General features: G+C 50.1%; 1 protein-coding gene across 4 annotated transcripts in view; it reads right to left on the reverse strand.

Moving 5' to 3' along the window:
- Positions 1-11157, reverse strand: part of HSF1 (heat shock transcription factor 1) — an 18731-nt gene extending 7574 nt beyond the window's left edge. For 2 of the 4 annotated variants that reach the window (XM_040261528.1, XM_040261526.1), the window contains exon 1: positions 10851-11157. In XM_040261528.1, coding sequence (XP_040117462.1) covers positions 10851-10967 — 117 coding nt within the window. In that variant the 5' untranslated portion in view covers positions 10968-11157. The remainder of the gene's footprint in view (positions 1-10850) is intronic. The other 2 variants (XM_040261529.1, XM_040261527.1) reach the window with 2 other exon arrangements.
- Between the last annotated feature and the right edge of the window lie 22 nt (positions 11158-11179).

The raw sequence follows: 11179 nt of genomic DNA on the forward strand, positions 1-11179 counted from the left end.
AAAATCTAAAACTCAACAGAAACAGTGAACTATGGCATTTTTGGCCACAACCTGCTTCCTCCTCCTCCTCAGAGTTCACCTGGATTGATGGCACACTCTGGGGGGGGCTCTGGCCTAGAAGGTGGGGATTTCTTACCCCGCAGTTTATAATCAGCACTTTCTGTATCCTCCTGAGAGGGTGAGGGGGCAGGCCACCAGCATCTCTCATCTTGCCCAACTCAAAAGGCTTAGGGTCCCCTTCTCCATTCTGCCCCCATTTACAGAATGGAGTCTCTACCCAGGCATGACAGGCTCAGAATACTGGGGCTTCAATCACCCTCACCCCAGTTAGCCTTAATTTCTTTTTCTTGTCTTAAGGTACTGGGTAGGACTTCCAATACAAATTAAGCTAGCACTGGTGAAAATAGATTTTATGCCTTGTTCTGATCTTATGGGGAAAGCATCTGGGAGCTTACCAACAAGTATGATGTTAGGTGTACAGTTTTTGTTTTTGTATCAGGCTGAAGAAGGTCCCTGCTATCTCTAGTTTCCTGAGTGATTTTTTTTCTTTAATATCACAAACATCAAATTTTGTCAAATGTTTTTTCTGAAACAAATAATATGATTGTGTGCTTTTTCTTTAGATTGTTAACATGCTGGTTATATTGATTTAAAAATCCTGAGCCATCCATACATTCCTGAGATAAATCCCATTTGTTTTGACTTTAGTCTTTTTATGTACTACCAAATTTGATTTGCTAAAGTTTAATTCTTGCCTTGAGAACCCTATGAACAGTATGAAAAGGCAAAAAGATATGACACTGAAAGATGTCAGAAGGTGCCCAATATGGTAATGGAGAAGAGTGGAGAAATGAAGAGACAGAGCCAAAGCGAAAACAACGCCCAGATGTGGACGTGACTGGTAATGGAAGTAAAGTCCAATGCTATAAAGAACAATACTGCATAGGAACCTGGAATGTTAGGGCCATGAATCAAGGCAAATTGTAAGTGGTCAAACAGGAGATAGCAAGACTGAACACTGACATTTTAGGAATAAGTGAATTAAAATGGACTGAATGGGTGAATTTAAGTTCAGGTGACCACTGTATCTACTACTGTGGGCAAGAATCACTTAGAAGAAATGGAGCAGCCCTCATAGCCAACAAGAGTCTGAAATGCAGTACTTGGGTGCAGTCTCAAAAATTACAGAATTATGTCTGTTCATTTCCAAGGCAAACTTCAATATCACAGTAATCCAAGTCTATGCCCCAGCCACTAATGCTGAACAAACTGAAGCTGAACAGTTCTATGATGAGCTACAAGACCTTTTAGAACTAATACCAAAAAAAGATGTCCTTTTCATCATAGGGGATTGGAATGCAAAAGTAGGAAGTCAAGAGATACCTGGAGTAATGGGCAAATTTGGCCCTGGAGTACAAAATGAAGCAAGGCAAAGGCTAACAGAGTTTTGCCAAAGGAATGCACTGGTGAAAGCAAATACCCTCTTCCAACAATATAAGAGATGACTCTACACATGGACATCACGAGATGGTCAATATCGATATCAGGCTGATTATAGTCTTTGCAGCCAAAGATGGAGAGGCTCTATACAGTCAGCAAAAACAAGACCTGGAGCTGACTGTGGCTCAGATCAGGAACTGCTTATAGCAAAATTCAGACTTAAACTGAAGAAAGTAGGAAAAACCACTAGACCATTCAGATATGACTTAAATCAAATCCCTTAAGATTATACAGTGGAAGGGACAAATAACTTCAAGAGGTTAGATCTGACAGACAGAGTGCCTGAGGAACTGTGGACAGTTTCATGATATTGTACAGAGGCAGTGATCAAGACCATCCCCAAGAAAAAGAAATGTAAAAAGGCAAGATGGTTGTCTGAGGAGGCCTTACAAATACCTGAGAAAAGAAAAGTAAAAGGCAAAGGAGAAAAGGAAAGATATACCCATCTGAATGCAGAGTTCCAAAGAATAGCAAGGAGAGATGAGAAACCCTTCCTCAGTGGTCAATGCAAAGAAATAGAGGAAAACAACAGAATGGAAAAGACTAAGAGATCTCTTCAAGAGAATGAAGAGATACCAAGGGAACATTTCATGCAAAGATGGGCACAATAAAGAACAGAAATGGTATGGACCTGACAGAAGCAGAAGATATTAAGAAGAGGTGGCAAGAATACACAGAACTATACAAAAAGGATAATCACGATGGTATGATCACTCACCTAGAGCCAGACATCCTGGAATGTAAAGTCAAGTGGGCGTTAGCATCACTATGAACAAAGCTAGTGGAGGTGATGGAATTCCAGTGGAGCTATTTCAAATCCTGAAAGATGATGCTGTGAAAGTGCTGCACTCAATATGCCAGCAAATTTGGAAAACTCAGTATAGTGGCCATAGGACTGGAAAAGTCCCGCCTTTCATTCCAATCCCAAAGAAAGGCGATGCAAAGGAATGTTTAAACTACCACACAATTGCACTCATCTCACATGCTAGCAAAGTAATGCTCAAAATTCTTCAAGCTAGGTTCAACAGTATGTGAACCGAGCACTTCCAGATGTTCAAGTTGGATTTAGAAAAGGCAAGGGAACCAGAGATCAAATTGCCAACATCTGTTGGATCGTACAAAAAGCAAGAGAATTCCAGAAAAACATCTACTACTGCTTCACTGACTAGGCTAAGCCTTTGACTATGTGGATCCAAACAAACTGGAAAATTCTTAGAGAGATGGGACTACCAGACCACCTGACCTGCCTCCTGAGAAATCTGTATGCAGGTCAAGAAGCAACAGCTGGAATGGGACATGGAACAACAGACTGGTTCCAAATTGGGAAAGAAGTATGTCAAGGCTGTATACTGTAAGTCTGCTTTAACTTCTATGAAGAGTACATTATCCAAAATGCCAGGCTGCATGAAGCACAAGCTGGAATCAAGATTGCTGGGAGAAATATCAACAACCTCAGATATGCAGATGACACTACCCTTATGGCAGAAACCAAAGAGGAACTAATGAGCCTCTTGATGAAAGTGAAAGAGGAGAGTGAAAAAGCTGGCTTAAAATTCAACATTCAAAAAACTAAGATCATGGCATTTGGTCCCATCAGTTCACGGCAAATAGATGGGGAAACAATGTTAACAGTGACAGACTTTATTTTCTTGAGTTCTAAAATCACTGCAGATGGTGACTGCAGCCATGAAATTAAAAGACCCTTGCTCCTTGGAAGAAAAGTTATGACCAACCAAGACAGCATATTAAAAAGCAGAGACATTACTTTGCCATCAAAGGTCCGTCTCGTCAAAGCTATGGTTTTTTCAGTAGTCACATTCACATATGGATGTGAGTTGGATCATAAAGAAAGCTGAGCATGGAAGAATTGATGCTTTTGAACTGTGGTGTTGGAGAAGACTCTTGAGAGTCCCTTGAACTGTAAGATCCACCAGTCAATCCTAAAGGAAATCAGTCCTAAATATTCATTGAAAGGACTGATGCTGAAGCTGAAACTCCAATACTTTGGCCACCTGATGTGAGGAACTGACTCACTGGAAAAGACCCTGATTCTGGGGAAGACTGAAGGCAGGAGGAGAAGGGGACGACAAAGGATGAGATAGTTGAATGGCATCACCGACTTGATGGACAGGAGTTTGAACAAGCTCCGGGAGTTGGTGATGGGCAGGGAAGCCTGGCGTGCTGCTGTTCATGGGATCACAAAGAGTTGGACACAACTGAATGACTGAAATGAACTGAACTGAGTGACTGAACTGAAAGTTTTATAAACATTATGAAGGATATTGGTCTGTAATTTTCTTGTGACAGTTTCGTTCTAGGCATTTTGATCTGAAGATTTTTTAGAAAGGTTCATAATTTTAGGAATTCTATTTCATTAATAGACTCAAGACTACTAATAGTTACCTGTCTCACCCTGGGTGAGTTTTCATAGTTTGTGCTTTTCAAGGAATTGGTTCATTTTATTAAATTCACATGCATAGAGTTGTCTGTTGTACTTCCTTATTACCCTTACTGCCTGAGTTGTCTGTTGTGATATACCCTCTGATGGTCATCGTGCTGGGAATTTACATCTTTTCTTCTTTGTCATGCTACAAGTTACCAACCTTTTCAAAGATTCAGCTATTGAATTCATTTATCATGTTTTACTGTTTTCAGTTTCATTGGTTTTTCTTGTATTATTCTCTTCCTTCTGCCTGCTTTGGTTTTACTCTGCTCTTTTAACTTGCACGTGGAAGCTTAGAAGCAGTTCTTATTTCCTTTTAGGCACTACTTTAGGTGGATCTTTCAGAAAGGAAGCGTCTGGTGGATGGATGGGGAATGTTGGCATAGCAGATGGATATCCTCAGATGGAAGAGGAGGAAGAAAGCAAGGCTCCTGTGGAGGCTGCCCTCTCATGAGTCATGATGGTGGTGGCAGGTGCCACTGAGCCTCAGCTGTTTTAGGAAGTTAGTTTGGAGATGCCTGGTTACACAGCTGTAGATAATATAACCAGTACAGATTCTGTAGTGTTCAGAGCACTGTATTTCCATTGTCAACAGCTCGTTACTAGTATGTGGAATCAGAATTAATTTCTGTATACTGGCATTGTAGTCTGTGACCTCACTAAATTCACTCATTAGTTTTAATAAGGTTTTTGTAGATTCTTTGGGATTTTCTAAGTAAATAATGATGCTTTTTATGTATATACTTTTAATTCTTACTTTCCAATCTTGATGTCTTTACGTATTTGCCATATTGCCTGACCAGGGCACCCAATACACCATTATCCTTCTTCTGCCTCCACTGAGAAAACTGTCAATGTGGTGAGTTACACCAGGTCTTGAGTGTTGACCAGACTTCCACTTACAAGGTCCCTTCCAGCCCAGGCCTCACGCCGACTCTGCTGGGAACTCAGTCTCATTCTTGTCCTGTTCTTCCACATGCAATTTCCTTTCTTTTCCATGCTGCCTTTAAGATTTTCTCTCCAACACTTGTTTTCAACACTTTGATAGTGACATGCATTGGTATATTTTGTGTTTTTATCTTCTTTGGGAGTCAATGCAGTTCTTGGATCTGTGGGTTTAGTTTTAAAAAAAAATTCAGGCAAATGTCTAGCTTTTTCTAAAAATAAAGAAATAAACCATTTATTTCCAAAATTTTCCTCCATCCTTTACTCTGGAACTGTGTGTCAGCCCATGTGGTATTAACCCTGTAAGGCACTGCTCACTTTTTTCACAGTCTTTCTTCCTCTCTGTGATCACGGTGGATAGTTTTTTTTGCTAGCGTACTGTTCAGTGATCTCTTTTTCTGTAGTTTCTAGTCTGCTGTTTAATCCCCTTCAATGACTTAATAAAGACAAGCTTTGCATGTTAGAATGTTAGATTTACTGAAGAGCTAAGACAGCAGAGCTCCTGTATGCCCTCACCTGCTCCCCCTGTTATTAGCAGCATCCACTAGTGCATTTGCCCCAAGTGTCCTAGCGACAGGCTTCATCCTTAACCAAGGCCTTCATTTTTTGCAGATTTCCTTCGTTTTTACCGAACATCCTACTGTTCCAGGACATCATCCAAGACAGTATGTGACATTCATGTTTGCTTACATCATGCTTGACTAACAATCTCTCAGACTTCCCTGGTTTCTGACGACCTTGATGGTTTTGAGGACTGGGCTGGTATTGTGTAGAATGTTGCTCAATTTGGATCTGTCTGATGTTTTTCTCTCATGATGAGTTGAGGTTACATAAGTTTCTGGAGAGGAAGACCACAGAGGTGGTGTGCCTGGCCCATCACGGCACGTCAGGGCACAGCCGTCAACGTGACTCACCACTGCTGGCGGAGGCCTGCCTATCCGGTGCCTCCACTGTGCAGACCCCGCCTCACGGGACTTCTCAGCAGGAAAGCGCTGTGTGCACGGGCCACCTCTTTGAAGGGGGAGTGAACACAGAGGTAACCAGCAGTGATTCTTCTGCAGCGGACACTTGTTCCCGACACATTCTGCTTATCCACCTTCCCTCTCACATCTACTTCTCAGTCTTAAGATTTTCACTCTACATTCCTGAGCACACAGAGCATTTTAGTAACTGTTTTAACAGTTACTAGTTTCCTGCTAGTCAGTTCCATCACAGCTGGGTCTGTTACTGTAACTCCTTTGTTACCGGTGACATTCTCCTGCCAAGTGGCCCATCTATTAGTTTCAACTGGATCCCAGACACAAGGAATGTTACCACATTGTGTCTGAGTTCAGTCGTCCAGTTGTCGTCCTTTCAAGAGGGCTGCACCCTCAGTTCTGAAGGAAGGGATCAGCCTGATCCTTTCAGGCTTGTCTTTAAGTTCGCTCACACCATGTCGGGGCAGCTTTTTCTCTGGGGCCAATACAGCTGCACCCTCAAGCCTCGGCTGTTCTGAGGCACCAGGCAGGCTCTACTCTCAGAGCAGACTCTACGCCCCAGCTGCGAGGACTGGGACGGCTTGGCTGGTCCCGGGTGGGCCTAGGGTGCCCAGCACACAGCTCCTAGTGCCTGTTCTTTCCCTGGAAGGTTCTCGGGCAGTTGCCCAGGTCTCACGCCACCAGCAGGTGAAGCAGCACTTAGCCGAGACCTGTGGGGCCTCTCGCGTAGCTCCTCCTTGCTAGTACCAGGTTCTGCCAATTCTGGCTGCCTCAGCTTCACCAAAGGCCAGGCTCTCAGGGTTTGAACACTGCCTCAACAGAAAGCAAGGGCTCGCCCGTCCTTTCATGTAACAGACCTGAACACTGTCGGAGGGTGAGTCCATATTGGGTGTGTCCTGCCAGCCCAACCTTAAGGGCTGTTAGAAGCCTGGGAGGCCTGCTGGTGAGTCCCTCACAGGACCCAACGCCTCTTCCCTCTTGCCTCAGGAGTTCAAGGCCCTTCCTTCTCTGCTGACCCCATGTCATTCCTGAAGAAGGTCTTGGCTTACCCTCAGACACAAGAGGGACTAGTGATGGGACATACAGCAGGGGAAGGGAGAAGCTGATGCCCAGCTGCTAGCTGGCGAGCAACGCCTTTGCCTCTGAAATGCAGGGCTTAGTGAATATCCAGTGTGGCTGTAAATTTGGAGCCTGTGGCCCTATTTCCTACAGAACTGTGAACACCCTGAAATGTATACAAAGTTCTGCATATGTGCACATCTTTATAGAGGGAGGGTCTGTCTGTGAGCAGGTTCTCCAAGAGCTCCACATCAACAGGATTAACCACCATGGTGACGCCAGTGGTCCACCTGCACCTTTCAAGAGTCTGCCCAGAACAGAAGGCCCGTCTTAGTCCTCCAGCCAAAGAGATGGGTCTGCGTGATGTGTCCTGGGAGTCACGGGCATGCAGCGGGCACCCGAGTGCAGTGAGCGCGCCAGTGCTGTGTGGATGCGGCTGCAGAGCAGCTCGGTGTCCTTCCCGGCCTGTCTCCTCAGCCAAGAAGGAGCCCGCCTGCACCACCCTCAAGTCCCTGTCTTACTTGTGCTCAGGGTCGAGCTCTCCGGCCGCCGCCCCACACTCAGGTCTCCAGGCCCAGCTGAACGCAGGGGCCTCTGCTGACTCAGGCACCGCTGGGCCCAGGGGCAGGGGGCTCTGGGGCAGCTGCCAGCGCTCCCAGGTCGGGAATCCCTGCAGCCAGAGGTGCAGACGTGGGTCCCTAGCCTGTGATATCCGATGGGGCTGACTGCTCTGCCCAGGGTGGGTCCTGTGGGCCCCCTGATCCCTCTGAGCACACGCGGCCTGTGGAGCCAGGCGGGGTCTCATCCGCTGTGTCCATCTCCCTCCCTCCAGCCCCTTCTGAGTCTCTGTGCCCCTCCTCCTCACACCTCCAACCCCCCACCTCAGCAGGAGGGACAGACAGGGAGCCGGTCCTGTATAGATCTCTGCCTGGCTCATCCGTTTCTCTGTCTGTCCATGTATATATCTGTGTACCTCTACAGAAGGTGAAATGGGGACTCTCTTGTAAAAACTCAATACAATTCTATGAACACCTGAGTACTGATCAGTCCAAGTATGGCTGGGGTCCAGCTAAGAAAGCAGGCGGGGTGGAACCAGAGTCTGGACCCCACTGGCGTGGGCCTTGCACTGACTACCCAGGAGACGCGGCATGCAGCAAGGGCAAGCATGAGCCACAGCTGTACACCAGCAAGAGACCGTGGACTCTGGGTCCGGTTCAGCCGTCCTCCTGCTTTTCATCTGTGTTTCCTAGTGTCTCTGGGACTCAGTTCCCGTGTCTGTAAAAAGCCAGCTGCCACCTCTGCGTGGTGCCGTGGGAGGACGTGAACTGATGCCCTGGGGCTGGGCCTCCTGCTATGTGGAGGGCCGGAAAGGGCTGGCCGGGTCCCGGGGGGGGGCAAGTTCAGGGGGCACCAGGAGCCTCCAAGGCTCCAGTGCCCCTTGCAGCCTGTGCTGCGTGCTGGGCGCTCCTCCAGCCTTTCTTGGCCACTGCCAACCCCCGAGGGCAGGGCGGAGGGCCTGCTGGGGCCCACCTGGCTCCCAGCTAGGAGGAGGAGCGGCCCGCCTGTTGTGGGAGCCCCGGGAACAATCCTCAGCCACCTCGGAGTGGCCAGGTGCGACTGGGGCCCTCAAAGAGTCCCGCAGAGAGCTGGCGACCTGACTGCAGGCTGCTCTGCAGCCAGGGCCTCCAGAGCGACCCTCTAACTGCAGGCGCTCACACTGGCCACCTGGGATGGGGCCTGGTTTGGCGACACCCAGCTCCTAGGCAAAGGAGGCCCTTGTTCTTAGGGCCTCATGGTGCCCACAGCCTAACAAAAGAGCCTCCTTCAGCAACGCACCCACCCTCCTACCGCTGTTAATGCTGTCTTGAGGCCAAACAGGCCTGATTCACAGAGCGCCCCATGGATGCAGCTGCCACGCTCACCAGGTTCCTTCTCAAGGCTGTGGGGCCTTCGGTCCCACAGGGCTGTCTGAGGGGCAGCCCTGGCCTATTCTGTGGTGGCTCCACACTGAGCATGGTAACTGACCGGGGGTCTGGGAGGGAAAGGAAACCAACATGACTCTCCAGGTAGGGCCTCAGACTGTGCAGAGGAGGCACAGCACTGCTGGGGCTGGAAAACCCCCACCCCGCCCCCTTTCCCTGTCTCTGGGGCCAAACACAGGGTCCTCGGGGCAGAATGGGGAGAAAAGTTCCAGCTGGAAGGGAGGCACAAAGAGAACAGATGCCAGAACATTCCAAGGCCTCTGGAAGCCAACTCCGGGCTTCAAGACCGCAGAAGTCTCCCCCAGCAGACTTTCTGCCAGAGGCCTGGGGCTTGTGTGGGTATCGCAGAGGACTCAGGGGAGAGGGCCATCTCCTTTCTCAGGGCCAGGCAGCTCCACAGCCCCTGCCCAGCCTGGAAAAGGGCTTCCTTCTACAGCTGAAACAGTGCTCAGGTTCTGTCCTGCCTGGCACCACTAGCCCCCTGCCCTCTGCGCCAAGCACATCCTGGTTGGCCTAAGGACAGAGGAGGGGTTAAATGCACAGGCTCCAGCCGGCTGCTCCCACCCCCTCCAGTTTAAGTTCCAGCAGGGCTGGTGGGTGGTGCAGCTACTGTGTGCGAGGCTGTGGCAGGCTTGATCCGTCCTGCTTTCCAGCTCTAAGGCCTCACTCGGAACGCAGGAAGTGGGACCTGGAGAGCTCGCTGGCAGGGCTTTGGCTGCTGCCTCACAATCTTTAAGCAGAAACATCGAGCAGATCAAGATGTGAGGCGATTATCCCAGCAGATTAAGCTCAGACTATCCCAAAGGATCTCCGATGCCCCTCCCCAACCGGGGTAAGAGTATTTCCTGGGAGTTTAGGGGACAGGAAAAGAAGAGAAAGGAAGAATAAAGACAGAAACCTGGGGTCGTTTCCTTAGGTCAGCAAAGCTTAGGGCCTTGAACAAGAGGATGGTGGTAACAGGACAGGCTGTGGGGAAGGAAGTACAGCCTCCTCTTGGGGAACGCTGTGCAGTTATACAGAAGCAGGCAATAGGGATGGAGCGTGGCACACAGGTGTGTCACTGGGACCAACACGAAGTGTTCCCTACAAGCATGCAGTATGATTCTGACTCTCTTTACCAGCTTAGAAACAGAGCTTCAGCAAATAGCCCAGGAACCAGAGGACCTGGCCTCCTGCTCTGGGTTCGCCTCAGCTCAGACTGCTCCTCCTTTCTAAGGGTTTAACAGTGCGAAAGAGAAGTACTTAGAAGAGTCTGGGAGAGCCAGCGCCCTCAGGAGAGCAAGTGTGCCCGGAGGCACCCAGAGGTTCCGCAAACCAGGGCAGCCCAGGCCGCACACCTGCGGGCCGGGAGCTACGGCTCGGGCCTTTCCCGGACGCGACGTCACAGCCCGGACGCAGATTCTCAGCCGCAACTCCAGATAGTCTCTGCTTCACCTCTGCAAGCGGGGGAGCTGTCTGGCCTGCAGGGTCAGACCATGAAGACGAGCCTGCTGCCAGACAACTGGAGGCAGGGGCGTGGATAAAGAGGCCACGAAAGGAACGAAAAAAAAAGTGGCTCTGGGGGAACCCAGCTGTGGTATCCGGACAGAGTTCGAGACCCACCACAACTTTATGACGTTTTGCTTTGTTTTTCGGCAGCGTCCTCAATACCTGAGCCAAATCCTCATTTCCTCGCAACAGCTGCCGACCCCACCACCCTGGTAACTCATCTGAGAAGCTGTGGGGTCACCTGGCCACCACACTCGCTACGAAACTGGGCGCTGCCCTCAAGCCAGGCGCGCTTCCGCCGTCGTCTCACAATTACTCGGCGAGAGACCGAGGAGGAGAGGCCCTTCCTGCCCAGACCCGGGCAGCGCGCACCGAGGGGAGGCCTCGGACGCTCTCTCCCGAACGCCCTGGTGTCCGCCCCCACACGCCCCGAGGCCGGCGCGCGCAGCCCCTCACCGGGCTCCAGCAGATGAGCGCGTCCGTGTCCGGGTCGCTCACGAGGGTCCACAGCTTGGTCAAGAAGGCCGGGACGTTGCTGGGCCCCGCCGCGCCCGGGCCCACGGGCAGATCCATACCGGGCGAGACAGGAGAGGAGGAGGTAGCAACCGCAAAGAGAGGCCGAGGGCCGGGCTAGCGCAGCCGCCGCGCCTGCTGCCTGGGTCGCGCTGCCGCCGCCCGCTGCGCACACACGGCCCCGGGGCCTGGCATGGCCGCCGCCATCTTGCGACGGGCGCGCTCCCGCCGGTGCCGCCCGCCCGCGTCCCAACGGCGCGCGCGTGCGCGCC

The sequence above is a fragment of the Oryx dammah genome, unplaced genomic scaffold, assembly GCF_014754425.2.
Source record: "Oryx dammah isolate SB20612 unplaced genomic scaffold, SCBI_Odam_1.1 HiC_scaffold_19, whole genome shotgun sequence".
Classification (NCBI taxonomy): domain Eukaryota; kingdom Metazoa; phylum Chordata; class Mammalia; order Artiodactyla; family Bovidae; genus Oryx; species Oryx dammah.